This window comes from Denticeps clupeoides, chromosome 4 (assembly GCF_900700375.1).
Source record: "Denticeps clupeoides chromosome 4, fDenClu1.1, whole genome shotgun sequence".
Classification (NCBI taxonomy): domain Eukaryota; kingdom Metazoa; phylum Chordata; class Actinopteri; order Clupeiformes; family Denticipitidae; genus Denticeps; species Denticeps clupeoides.
The window spans coordinates 607234-621793 of NC_041710.1; the positions used below are offsets into that span (position 1 = coordinate 607234).

The 14560-nt window shown below is 48.8% G+C and overlaps 1 protein-coding gene across 1 annotated transcript in view; it reads left to right on the top strand.

The window, feature by feature from the left end:
- pde4bb (phosphodiesterase 4B, cAMP-specific b) overlaps nucleotides 1–10986 on the top strand; it is a 26955-nt gene extending 15969 nt beyond the window's left edge. The window contains exons 8-17 of the mRNA XM_028976139.1: nucleotides 559–671; nucleotides 4370–4463; nucleotides 6000–6211; nucleotides 6291–6389; nucleotides 6800–6964; nucleotides 7195–7294; nucleotides 8502–8656; nucleotides 8743–8865; nucleotides 9106–9288; nucleotides 9763–10986. Coding sequence (XP_028831972.1) covers nucleotides 559–671; nucleotides 4370–4463; nucleotides 6000–6211; nucleotides 6291–6389; nucleotides 6800–6964; nucleotides 7195–7294; nucleotides 8502–8656; nucleotides 8743–8865; nucleotides 9106–9288; nucleotides 9763–10050 — 1532 coding nt within the window. The 3' untranslated portion in view covers nucleotides 10051–10986. The remainder of the gene's footprint in view (nucleotides 1–558; nucleotides 672–4369; nucleotides 4464–5999; nucleotides 6212–6290; nucleotides 6390–6799; nucleotides 6965–7194; nucleotides 7295–8501; nucleotides 8657–8742; nucleotides 8866–9105; nucleotides 9289–9762) is intronic.
- The last annotated feature ends 3574 nt before the right edge of the window (nucleotides 10987–14560 follow it).

Genomic DNA, 14560 nt, shown 5'->3' on the forward strand with positions numbered 1-14560 from the left:
ATCCATTCATACTGATGAATAAGATAAATTTTTTTTTTTTTTTGTCAACAACATGCTCAATGCAGAAGGAGAAACAGGAGGAATAAATGATATTTACAAAAAATAGTATAATAGAGCAAATATCAAAAATAGCTTAAGGAAAGGAACTTAAGGAATAAAATATAACTATTTGATATGTATCTAGGGTGGTAGTAGCCTAGTGGGTAACACACTCACCCAGGTTCAAACCCCACTTACTACAATTGTGTCCCTGAACAAGACACTTAACCCTGAGTGTCTCCAGGGGGGGACTGTCCCTCTAACTACTGACTGTAAGTCGCTCTGGATAAGGGCATCTGGAAAATGCTGAAAATGTAAATCTAACACACACTGGTGGGTTTCTATGCCTCCATTGGGGCTTCCATGGGCTTTGTAGAGCTCACGTCCAATTGAATTTATTGTAAGTGTGACTCGCTTGGTTTGTTCATGGTTCTGTTGGGTTCTGTGTTCCTTATAAACACCTGCAGAACCTTGTGCTGTTAACCATGTCTTAACATGTGTCTGACTGTTTCCTCTGAGACGAGTCCTACCAGAAGCTGGCTGTGGAGACCATGGAGGAGCTGGACTGGTGTCTGGACCAGCTGGAGACCATCCAGACCCACCGCTCCGTCAGTGACATGGCCTCCAACAAGGTGAGAGTGACGCGCCACGTGACCACCGACCGCTTTGGTTTACAGGAAGTGAGAGGGGAGTGCGTGATTCCCAGCATGACCTTTCACCGGACGCCCACCAGCGCCGCCGAGTCCTGGTGGCTGTGAATGTCGTCTTTGTTCGAGGGTCTCTCTCAGGTTCCAGGAAGTTTGTTTACTGGGCCTGAAATGTCTTCTGAGTGGGATTAGTCATAAAATGCTACCTCTAATAATTCATACATCTGCATATATGTCCGTTAATGAATGGTTGTAAACATTAATTAGTGTGTCAGCATTCTGTAAGTAGTCCAGTATAATCTAGAATATATAAATTTTTTTCCTGTGTTTAATCATAAAGCACATATTCTTTTATATTGGCACTAGGGCTGTAAATTGATTGAACAAACCAATTAATAGCGGTTGAAGGGGCTATGAACAGTTTCATATTAGTTCATATTAGTTAGTATGATAACCTGCATGTTGGTAGTGGGCGTGGTCACTAATGTTCACTGATTCACCAGTTCACCCACCAGAACGCTGGAATTAAAGTGCCTGATAACCTGCATGTTGGTGTTGGTAGTGGGCGTGGTCACTAATGTTCACTAATTCACCAGTTCCCCCATCAGAATTCTGGAAATAAAGCACCTGATAACCTGCATGTTGGTGTTGATAGTGGGCGTGGTCACTAATGTTCACTAATTCACCAGTTCACCCATCAGAACGCTGGAATTAAAGCGCCTGATAACCTGCATGTTGGTAGTGGGCGTGGTCACGTTTACTGGAATTAAAGCGCCTGGTAACCTGCATGTTGGTGTCGGTAGTGGGCGTGGTCACTAATGTTCACTAATTCACCAGTTCCCCCATCAGAATTCTGGAAATAAAGCACCTGATAACCTGCATGTTGGTGTTGATAGTGGGCGTGGTCACTAATGTTCACTAATTCACCAGTTCCCCCATCACAACGCTGGAATTAAAGCGCCTGATAACCTGGATGTTGGTGTTGGTAGTGGGCGTGGTCACGTTCGCTGGAATTAAAGGGCCTGATAACCTGCATGTTGGTGTTGGTAGTGGGCGTGGTCACTAATGGTCACTAATTCATCAGTTCCCCCATCAGAATTCTGGAAATAAAGCACCTGATAACCTGCATGTTGGTGTTGGTAGTGGGTGTGGTAACTAATGTTCACTAATTCACCAGTTCACCTATCAGAACGCTGGAATTAAAGCGCCTGATAACCTGCATGTTGGTAGTGGGCGTGGTCACTAATGTTCACTAATTCACCAGTTCCCCCATCAGAATTCTGGAAATAAAGCACCTGATAACCTGCATGTTGGTGTTGGTAATGGGCGTGGTCACTAATATTCACTAATTCACCAGTTCCCCCATCAGAACGCTAGAATTAAAGCGCCTGATAACCTGCATGTTGGTGCTGGTAGTGGGCGTGGTCACGTTCGCTGGAATTAAAGCGCCTGATAACCTTCATGTTGGTGTTGGTAGTGGGCGTGGTCACTAATGTTCACTAATTCATCAGTTCCCCCATCAGAATTCTGGAAATAAAGCACCTGATAACCTGCATGTTGGTGTCGGTAGTGGGCGTGGTCACTAATGTTCACTAATTCACCAGTTCACCCATCAGAATGCTGGAATTAAAGCACCTGATAACCTGCATGTTGGTAGTGGGCGTGGTCACTAATGTTCACTAATTCACCAGTTCCCCCATCACAACGCTGGAATTAAAGCGCCTGATAACCTGCATGTTGGTGTCGGTAGTGGGCGTGGTCACTAATGTTCACTAATTCACCAGTTCCCCCATCAGAATTCTGGTATTAAAGCACCTGATAACCTGCATGTTGGTGTTGGTAGTGGGCGTGGTCACTAATGTTCACTAATTCACCAGTTCCCCCATCAGAACGCTGGAATTAAAGCACCTGATAGCCTGCATGTTGGTGTCGGTAGTGGGCGTGGTCACTTCTGGGTGTGATGTATAATTGCACACCAACAATTCCACTTGACTGGTACGTACGAGACACAGAGGACAGTGACAGTGTTGTTAGTGATTGACTGACTGGCGTATTTACCGCGGTGTTTGTATAACTGGTTATGCAACACCATCATGGGAAATGACTGAAATTTTCTCCTGGTCCAGCTGGAAAGTGGATGATGTCACCGTCCGGTTTCTTCCCAGAATAAATTGTGAATTCTTCTTCAAAATCGCAAAAGAAAGTTGCCGTAAATTTCGTCTGAATGTGTCCGTGTTCCTGTTGAAATACGGCGACTCCTGCGTGGTAAAAGGCGTTTTTAAGGTTGCTGGCGTGTCCCGCTCGGCATCGCCGCCGTGTTGCAGACCCCGGCGTTCCCCGGTAAACACCCCGTTTACACTCGTATCAACGTCCCGGTAGATCCCGGCACTGCGAAATTCCAGCTTTTCCCAAAACGAAATGTTCACCATCTCCTTGCTGAAATCTGTGGCAGTGCGGTGTGTGTGTGTGTGTGTGTGTGTGTGTGTGTGTGGGTTGTGGGACGGCACACAGCAGAGGAGGCGGGGCTGAGTGTGTGTGCGTGTGTTGGGGGGCGGGACCGTCTGCAGCTGGGTGAATCAGACAGCGTCCTGTCTAACGCACTTCCTGACATCCGTCAGAGGGAGCGGTTGCACGCGGGAGCGTGCCGCGAACACACACACACACTCACACACACACACACGCACACACACTCACGGCCATGGGTCTGTGCTGCTCGGAGAAGTCGGCGAGGCGGAGCGGCGCGGCGAGGGGCTGGAGCGAGGTGAGCGCCGCTGAGGGATCCTTCGTATCCTCCATAGGAGCTTTTTTAGCCTCGCGTTGCGCTGGGAATCCAGGAGTCCAGGGGTAGGTGGTGGGGTGACACACTCGCCCATGAACCAGAAGACCCGGGTTCAAACCCCACTTACTACCATCATGTCCCTGAGCAGGACACTTAACCCTGAGTGTCTCCAGGGGGGGACTGTCCCTGTAACTACTCTGGTAAATGCTGTAAATGTGAATGTAAATGTAGGAGTCCAGCTGCACTCGGGGGTTTCTGGGGTGAAGGAACAGAAGAAAAAAAGATCTTTTTCCAGTAACCAACAATGAACAGTAATCTGTGACTTTATAAATGGTGGAACGCCGACACACACACACACACACACACACACACACACACACACACACACACACACACACACAAGTTGGGTTTTTATGGCTGGATCTCGGCTCAGAATGATATAAAGTCCTGCTCGTGTTTACATGAAGGAGGGGTGGAGGAGAGTGGAACCTGAGAGTGGATGATGGAGGTCTGTGTGTGTTTTTGGGGGTGTGATTGGGACATATTAGGACCAGTGTGGAATGCTCGGTGCTGTTACGCATCGCGTGTGAGTCCGTGCTGGGACGTCCTGGCACGGCGTCCCGGGATGGACGTGCTCCTGTTTCCTGCGTGGCTGTCGGTGGGAGGTCCGGTCTGAGGACTGGGTGGTCTGAGGCGGCCTGGACTCACACAGCTGCCCATCCTGCAGACCGCGTACTCATAACATCCTGGACTGACGTTCCGGTGCGCGCGCGGCGACTTTTACGGCAGAGAATCCGGACTTAGTTTACACACCGCCAGCGGTCCTGAGGAACAGAACAGAGCGGGACCATGATGAGTGTCGGCCTGACCTCTGACCCCACGGCCTTCCTTTCTCCCGCTCCAGTTCAAGAGGATGCTGAACCGGGAGCTGACGCACCTGTCGGAGACGAGCCGCTCCGGAAACCAGGTGTCGGAATACATCTCCAGCACCTTCTTAGGTCAGTCTTCCCACAAGCGACGTGTGTGTATGTGAGTGTGTGTGCGTGTGTGTATGTGTGTTAGTATGTGTGTTAGTATGTGTGCGTGTGAGTGTTAGTGTGTGCGAGCGTGTGTGTGTGTGTGTGTGTGTGTGTATGTGAGTGTGTGTATGTGAGTGTGTGTATGGGTTAGTGCGTGTGAGTGTTAGTGTGTGCGAGCGTGTGTGTGTATGTGTGTATGTGAGTGTGTGTATGTATGTTAGTGTGTGTGTGTGTGTGTGTGTGCGTGTGAGTGTTAGTGTGTGCGAGCGTGTGTGTGTATGTGAGTGTGTGTATGTATGTTAGTGTGTGTGTGTGTGTGCGTGTGAGTGTTAGTGTGTGCGAGCGTGTGTGTGTATGTGTGTATGTGAGTGTGTGTATGTATGTTAGTATGTGTGTGTGTGCGTGTGAGTGTTAGTGTGTGCGAGCGTATGTGTGTATGTGTTAGTGCGTGTGAGTGTTAGTGTGTGCAAGCGTGTGTGTGTGAGTGTTAGTGTGAGCGAGCGTGTGTGTGTGTGTGTTAGTGCGTGTGTGTGTGTATGTGTGTGTGTGTATGTGTTAGTGCGTGTGAGTGTTAGTGTGTGCAAGCGTGTGTGTGTGTGTATGTGAGTGTGTGTATGTATGTTAGTATCTGTGTGTGTGAGTGTATGTGTGTGTGAGTGTTAGTGTGTGTGTGTGTTAGTGCGTGTGTGTGTATGTGCGTGTATGTGTGTGTGTGTGTATGTGTGTGTGAGTGTTAGTGTGTGCGAGTGCGTGTGAGTGTTAGTGTGTGTGTGTGTGTGTGTGTGTGTGTGTTAGTGCGTGTGTGTGTGTGTATGTGCGTGTGAGTGTGTGTGTATGTGAGTGTGTGTGTGTGTTTGTGTGTTAGTAATGCTCTAACTATGCAGCACTCAGAAATGACCTGTAATCTGTAACGCTTTAGATCTGTGTTACATCCGTCAGAGCTGCAGGATGTAATCTAGTAAAATTCGTATCCGTGTGAATCCGCACGTTCGCTGCTAATAAAACTCGTTTCTGCCGTTTTTTAGGAACAGTAGAAATGTAAAACTAGATCGGCGTGCACCGGAGTAGCGCTGCCATCTACGTTGCCGGTTCGAGTCCGGTTCAAATCCCGATCCGCAAGGTGCCACTGAGGCACCGTCCCCACACGCTGCTCCCCGGACGCCTGTCATGGTGCCCACCGTCACCAAGGGTGACGGGTAAATACAGAGGACACCTTTCACCGCGTCACCGTGTGCTGTGCTGCAGTGTACAACAATGACCATCACTTCACTTTTAAATGAGCTCCCGCCTCAACACGCCTTCCGTTCTCCTCCGGAACGGCCGTCTATTTTACCCAGAATTCAGCAGCGGCGTTGGTGTTGTTGAGAACGTTGTTCTGGGCTCGTCCGTCTTGCTGCAGCGTTCAGTTGTTAGTTCACCTCCTCGTGTTTTACAGCAAGCGTGAAAATGCTTTCTATGTAATGTGGCTTTGGGGGGACACCCAGAGGTAAACGTCTGTGACCCCGACTCACACAGATAAACAGAACGAGCTGGAGATTCCATCAGCCCCGAGCAAGACGCGCGAGAGGAAGAGGAGGCAGCAGCAGCAGCAGCAGCAGCAGCAGCAGCAGCAGCAGCAGCAGCTGATGAGCCACATCAGCGGCGTGAGGAAGGTCACCCACGGCCCCAGCGTCCCCAGCATCGCACGCTTCGCCGTCAAGACCGAGGCCGAGGACCTGCTGGCCAAGGTGAGCCGCCCCGCCCGCCCCGCCGCCGCTCCCCTGGCTCCAGGCCGCGAGCATAACGTCTGCGGTTCGCCCCCTGCAGGACCTGGAGGACATTAACAAGTGGGGCCTGAACATCTTCAGGGTGTCGGAGCATTCGAACCGGCGCCCGCTCACCTGCATCATGTACGCCGTCTTCCAGGTGAGCCTCCGAGACCCTCGCTGCCATCCCAATACGATATAACAATTATATTAAATCTTTAGAACATCATCATTTATAATCGCTTGTCATATTACAGCACTGCCACTAGGGGCCGCCACCTGTCACTCCTGCTTTAAACCACTTTTGTTTGGCACTTTATCATCTTCATCTGCGACTTGTTCTCGGTCTTGACTTCATATTTATGTGCGTGTTCAGTTCCATAATCGTTTCGTAGTGTTCGAATCAGAGCTCCAACGTGTAGTATTGATTTTTCTTGCCTAGAAGAGTCGTTTTAAATGGTGACGTAATTGACCAATATTTAGGCTTGTTTATTCAGCGTATTGAACCACGTCTCCTGTGGAATTTTGTTCGAACAGAACATCCTCTGAAGTGCGTGTGTTTTTTTGCAGGAACGTGATCTGATGAAGACGTTCCGGATCCCCATGGACACCTTTGTGACGTACATGATGACTCTGGAAGATCACTACCATGCAGACGTGGGCTACCACAACAGCCTCCACGCCGCCGACGTCGCGCAGTCCACACACACCCTGCTCTCCACGCCCGCTCTGGATGTAAGACGAGCTCTTCCCTCTCTCACACACACACACACACACACACATCCTTGAGTTAATCTCTGACAAACACTGACAGCGCAGCAGTGTGTGGTCACATGGGTGTGGTCACAGGGAGATGATACCAGCAGGTGCAGACAACATCAGTACAGAGAGTTCGGCCTACGAAACACACACACACACACACACACACTCCACCCTGACCCTGGCCTACGTCTCTCCTCGCATAGGCTGTGTTCACCGACCTGGAGATCCTGGCGGCCATCTTCGCCGCAGCCATCCACGACGTGGACCACCCAGGGGTCTCCAACCAGTTCCTGATCAATACCAGTGAGTTGGGCTCCTAGTCATCAACCATGTTCACTTCAACCAATGGCAGCGGTTTTCCTACTTGCAAACAAGCAAACAAATATTCAGTACAGGCCAGAAGTCTGGACACCTTCTCATTCGAAGTGTTTTCTTTATTTTAATGACCATTTACGTTGGTAGATTCTCACTGAAGGCATCAAAACTATGAATGAACACATGTGGAGTTCTGTACTTAACAAAAAGTGGAGACCTGACCTCCACAGTCACCGGACCTGAACCCAGTCCAGATGGTTTGGGGTGAGCTGGACCAACAAGTGCTAAACACCTCTGGGAACTCCTTCAAGACTGTTGGAGAAGCATTTCAGGTGTCGACCTCTTGAAGCTCATCGAGAGAATGCCAAGAGTGTGTAAAGCAGTAATCAGAGCAAAGAAATTCGAATATAAAACGTGTTTTCACTTAGGCTTCTGTACTTAACAAAAAAAGGTGAAATAAGTGAAAACATGTTTTATATTCTAGTTTCTTTGCTCTGGTTACTGCTTTACACACTCTTGGCATTCTCTCGATGAGCTTCAAGAGGTCGTCACCTTCAAGAGGTCGTCACCCAGAGGTGTTTAGCACTTGTTGGTCCAGCTCACCCCAAACCATCTGGACTGGGTTCAGGTCCGGTGACTGTGGAGGTCAGGTCTCCACTTTTTATTAAGTACAGAACTCCACACGTGTTCATTCATAGTTTTGATGCCTTCAGTGTGAATCTACCAACGTAAATGGTCACGAAGATCAAGAAAATACATTGGATGAGAAGTTGTCCATACTTTTTTTGTAATATATTTGTAATATGTAATATATTTAATATTGGTCAGCATTCCACTCCGTGGTTTATTTGCTACTGATTCATAAAAAAACTGAAATTGAGATCAGGTCCCTCTCAGAATTCAACAACTAAAAACTGAAGACTCACATATAAGATACAAGAGAGTTACGCTGTACACAAACCAAACTTAATCATCTTCAGAGAAGCCTGCCTGTAATTCAGCATTTCTCTCGACCACCGTAAAGTAGACATTTTCCACCAGTCCTGAAAGAGCTCCTGTGTGGAGTCATCCTCTCATGAAGCTCTGTTAGATTCCATCATGGTCCATCATCATTCACACTTCACACACCTTTATCCTTTATCGGACGGTTCCAGACTGGGATTTGGGATAATCTGTTCCATCTCCTGTGGCACAGACTCGGAACTGGCGCTGATGTACAACGACGAGTCGGTCCTGGAGAACCATCACCTGGCCGTGGGGTTCAAGCTGCTGCAGGGCGAGAACTGCGACATCTTCCAGAACCTCGCGAAGAAACAGAGGCAGACGCTGCGAAGGATGGTCATCGACATGGTACGCTGGGCTCCGCCCACTTTCCTCTCTTTTTACGTTTTTTTTATAAAGGGGACGTCCTCTTTTCTTTGCCCTCTTCCCTCCAGGTGCTGGCAACTGACATGTCCAAGCACATGAGTCTGTTGGCGGACCTCAAGACCATGGTGGAGACCAAGAAGGTGACCAGCTCCGGCGTCCTGCTGCTGGACAACTACACAGACAGGATACAGGTAGAAGCCCCGCCTCTCCGGCTCTAGTTCTAGTTCTAGAGGTGTGAAGCTTCACTGGCTTCACGTTTTCAAATCTGCCCGTGACATGGGACGGACGTCTGAGCCAGCCGTTGTCCCGCTGGTGCCAGGTGACCTTTTTTAAAGCGTCCACATGCTGCTCAGCATTCAGTCAGCTGCGGTAAACTGCGAAAAGTCCGTACTCCGATCAGGCCGCCGCGGTAACCACGCTTCTCCCTGCAGGTCCTCCGGACCATGGTGCACTGCGCCGACCTCAGCAACCCCACCAAGTCCCTGGACCTGTACCGCCAGTGGACCGACCGCATCATGGAGGAGTTCTTCCACCAGGGCGACCGCGAGCGGGACCGGGGCATGGAGATCAGCCCCATGTGTGACAAACACACCGCCTCCGTGGAGAAGTCTCAGGTGCGCTGGTCCTGCAACATACAATTAACATTTCATTACCATGGTAGCCTAGTGGGTAACACACTCGCCTATGAACCAGAAGACCCAGGTTCAAACCCCACTTACTACCATCGTGTCCCTGAGCAGGACACTTAACCCTGAGTGTCTCCAGTAGGGGACTGTCCCTGCAACTACTGACTGTAAGTAGCTCTGGATAAGGGCGTCTGGTAAATACTGTAAATGTCTAAAAAAAATGTCTTCTTGCCACCATATATGTTGGGGAGCAAATGGGGAGACTAATGTCTTCTGGCTTCCCAGTCCTGGTTCTGGATGACGTCCAGCCAAAAAATCCCACATATCTTACAAATCAGCTCAGTCACTACATACTGAATCGTCCTGACAGATGTGGAGCGCTGGGGGGGATCGGGGCTACCGTACCAGCGCCGATGGGCGTGGCTCTCCATGCTAATGGCGTCCTTTCTCTCTTCCCGGCAGGTCGGCTTTATCGACTACATCGTTCACCCGCTGTGGGAGACGTGGGCCGACCTGGTGCACCCTGACGCTCAGGACATCCTGGACACTCTGGAGGAGAACCGGAACTGGTACCACAGCATGATCCCCCAGAGCCCGTCTCCACCCTTCTACGAGCGGCGCGAGGGGGGCGGGGCCTCCCCTGCTGGGGACAGGTTCCAGTATGATGCCTCGCCCGGACGCGCCAGTCAGACGCCATCGTCTTGTGGCGTGGAGATCGTCATGCAGGCGTCGTCACCTGTGGACACGTAGCAGGCAGCAGCCGACGGCCGGGACCCCGTCCCCGTCCCTGACCCTGGGGGCCTGAAATGCCGCTCCGTGCCGGCATCTGACCGCCGCTGGCTGGGATTCCATGAAGGACTTTTTACTTTTTGTACGCAGAGCTACAGAAGTGACTTTTTTTTGTAAATATTTTTGTAATTTATCTACTTTTTTTTTTTTTTTTTTAAGAGAACGCTTGGTACTGAGAACACTCGTCTTCCAGGATTCGGGGCCAATAATATGGCTGAATTTTGTACAGATCTTGCTATATTTCATATAACACTCAGTTAAAATGGAACAAAATTAATTGTGCATCCCAAAAAGGTCATTTGGTTTTTTATAAGGGGTTAACTTTCATAAATACACATAAAGTGAAATATTTCATGTTTTTGAGTTAAATTATGGCTGCTAACTGAATAATCTCAGATCATTAGAATATTACCTACAATTAATCAAAAAGGATTCAAAGTACAGAAATATCTTCATTTATACAGGCAATACTAAAGGCTAAAGGTTTCATGGTTTCACAGATTCATTTTTATTTATAGGAAATTGTGTTCTGTAGCGAGACTCCGCCCCGTTACTTACCTGCCTGTTTATTTATTGAGCTGACCACATGACTTGTGGTTCTTCTTCCAGTGCAATCCTCAGTTTTATTCACGTCCCCTGCTGAAGTCCAATTTTCGTTCTGGTCTTCACGATGGTTCATGCGCCTTTAATAAGCTGGTGTACGTGTGTTCATTTGCTCTTTAAAGTATTTCCTGCTGCATCTGTGCTACTCACAGTACGGCACACTACTCTGGACGATAAGGGAATGCGGTTGAGTCAGTTTATCTTCTGAAGATAAATGTCCTCATTTTTCATGGGTTCTTCCTTTTCCACCATTCAATGGTTCTATTGAAATAAATACGTAGTACCGACGATCAATCTGCCGTTCTGTTTTCTTGAGAACATGAAAACGTGGTTCAGGGGACAGTGAACGGCAAAGGCCACGTGCCATCGTCATTTCATCTGACACTCGTCCCTGGTCGATAACGATCGCCCCGACGTGCAAAGTGAACGAGGGGTTACAGTGATGGACGTCGCATGCAAGTTGCTCTGGATATTATATATAAGATATAATATGTCAGCATATATAGATTGAGGGTGAATTCCGTTCGTATTCCCGCTTTGGTTGGTGCCCCGTCCCGGGCCAGAGGGACGCCAGGCGTCCCACCAGCTTTGGACGAAACATGCTGACAGCAGCGGCCCCCTGGGGTCCCTCTTCGCGGTCTGGCCGGCCAGTTTTACCTCCTACTTCCTGGAACGCCTTGTCCATGTGGGGACGATGGTTTCTCCTCACTTATTTACGTCACTGATGGGACTTCCAGACGGTTGGAAAGGGCTGGGTCTGTTTGTCATAAAAGGACAGAGCAGGCGCTGCATTCCTGGAACGTTCTCAGATGTGTTCTTGGGTACCACTGAAGAGCCACACATGTCCTCAGGCCTTCAGATGTAGATCTGAAACCAGGCACAACCAGCCCGTTCCAGCCATGGAGATAAGGTGCCACTCTGTTCTAGCTGAGCTGGCACGTCTCATGAGGGTTCCGCAGTAGAGGTGGACTCGAGCCTGGACTCCTCCCTCTGTCACACACACAGGGTTGCCACACGTCCCCTAGGACATAGAATCGTACTTGACAATTGTGCGTGGTGGGTAGACCCCAGCACAGGGTGTCGCCTCATCAGAGGCGTCCAAAAACAACTGCAATAATCATCCTCATCATCATCTTCATCATAATAACAACAAGCTGTTCTCTTATTCTCTAACACACACTTCTGTAACACTAACACACTATTTCTCCCTCACAAACACACACACTCGCGAAGTCTCTCTCTCTCTCTACCTTTCTTGCTCACACAGGCCGAGTGAGACGTCATTGTCATGCCAGATGTTTACATTTAAACAGTGTGGATGCCACCCGACACGCCATCCTCAAGTTATCTGACGATCTGAAGCAGAGGTCGTGAGGTCACGGGAGGTCATCTTGTGGAGGAACTCTCCTCTAGCAGTCTGGAACGCCGCCCCACCCTGCTGCTGTGGCGTAATAAGGGTGTACGGAGACACGCATGAACATGTCGTCATTACTGACTTCAGCTGAACCAAGTCAAGTTCAACTTGAGCTTTACTGTCCTTTCAGCTGCATACGCAGTGACACGAAACTACGTTTCTGACAAAAAGTGACCAGTTACGTACGGTGAAAACATGGGACACGGGCAGAGCACGAGTAACATTTAACAAAAAAAAGCACGTAGAGCACAAGAAGACAGACAGACAGACAGACAGAGCTAAACTAGTGAAGCGAGTAATGAAGGTGTAAAGTAAAAATAGTGCAAGTACTGCTTGCACTGACATTATTAGAATCGCAGTGTTCTAATCAGCTGTAAATTATATTCAAAAGTTGAACTTTTTGGACAGTGTGTGTCCCATTACATCCCATTATCACTGCATTTCAGAAAAACAACATGGTGGTAGTGTGACGTCTGGGGCTGTTTTGCTGCTTCAGGACCTGGGAGACTTGCTGTGATAAATGGAACCATTAGAAGGTCCGGCCACACACACACACCTACACAAGGTCGTGACCTCAAGATGAAACAAACTTGGCTTCTGCAGCAGGTCCACCTCTGATTGGCTGAAGTCTTGAAGAATGGAGTGTCCTAGTCAGAGTCCTGACCTGCATCCTACTGGGATTCTGTGGCGGGACCTTAAAAAGGCGGTTCATGCTCGAAAAGCCTCCGGTGTGACTGAACTACACCAATTCTGCCAAGATGAGCGGTCAAAATCCCTCTCTGTAAAAGACTCATTATGTATGTGCGTGTGTGTGTGTGTGTGTGTGTGTGTGTGTGTGTCATTCTCTTTCAGTTGTGAAACTGTCCTGTGCCACCACACCACCCTCCCCAACGCACACACACTTGCATCGTTGTGTCAGCACTTCAGAAGTTGGGTCATTCGCTTGCTCACTTATTGCATGAATACTTTTTCAGCTCTGACAGCTCAAGAGAACAAGTTTTCCGTTCACCAGACTCCTCTCTTACCGCGGTATCGCTTTATAACTGAGGTGAAAACTTACTGGAACTATTGCTGTTCCTGGTTTCAAATGTAGAAATAAACGAGTCATCTTTTTAGAATTACATTTATGTACATTCACCAGACGTCCTTATCCAGAGGGACATACAGTCAGTAGTGACAGGGACAGTCCCCCCCTGGAGACACTCAGGGTTAAGTGTCTTGCTCAGGGACACGATGGTAATAAGTGGGATTTGAACCTGGGTCTTCTGGTTCCCAAGTTCTCCACACCGCCCCTCTGCTACGTTCCCTCCACCGGCTCCCAGTAGCTGCACCATCAGGTTCTAAATACTGATCCTGGTCTACAAAGCCAAACATGGAGCAGCACCATCCTACCTCACAGCCCTTATTACACCTCGCACTGCACCTGGTATACTCCGAGCCTCCAGTACTGCTCGCCTGGTCCCTCCATCTCTGAAGGTAAAAGGAAGACGCTCATCTAGACTCTTCTCCGTCTTGGCCCCTCGGTGGTGGAATGAACTTCCAGCTCAGTCACTGAGCACCTTCACACGGCAGCTCAACACCTTCCTCTTTAGAGAAGATTTAGATGAACTTGTAACCTTCTTCTCGTCTGACTTCTGTATAGAAACTAGAACAGAGTGAATAAAAAGGTTGTATTCATAGTTGGGGGTCCTGGTGAACCGGAACTGACCACTTCATCCATGGTGACATGGAAGCACGTTGTAAGCTCTGGATGAGGAACGTCTGCTAAATGCTGTAAAATGTAAATGTAAAAGCAATGGGGGAAAATGATTTTAATCGTTATCTCCCTCTAGTGGCTACAGAGAAACACACACACACACACACACACACACACACACACACACTCACACACAGTCTACCGACCTCAGAGCACATTGTGCTGGACAGACCCCAGGACAGGGTGTCGGCCAATCAGAGGGTTTTTACAACATACGACTGCTACGTAGCGACTTACTTCCTGTTATAAGACGCTGGTTTTATGACAATAATAAAAACAACAACAATAATAATGTGTTGGCCGGTGCTGAAGTGGGAAAAACACTAAATGCGTCATGCCAATTCATCCCAAACCAGTGTATACGCTGCCCTGTCCTGCATTGTGTGTGTCGGCCCTGGACCAACCGTCATGTTCAGCAATGACCCTCAAACCTTCATTTGTTGCAGCACGGAGTGAATATTACAGGTGGTAGTAGCCTAGTGGGTAACACACTCGCCTATGAACCAGAAGACCCAGGTTCAAACACCACTTACTACCATTGTGTCCCTGAGCAAGACACTTAACCCTAAATTGCTCCAGGGGGGACTGTCCCTGTAACTACTGATTGTAAGTCGCTCTGGATAAGGGCGTCTGATAAATGCTGTAAATGTAAATGTATTACCTGTCTGCGTTAATGAGGATGATGGACTTTCTAACTG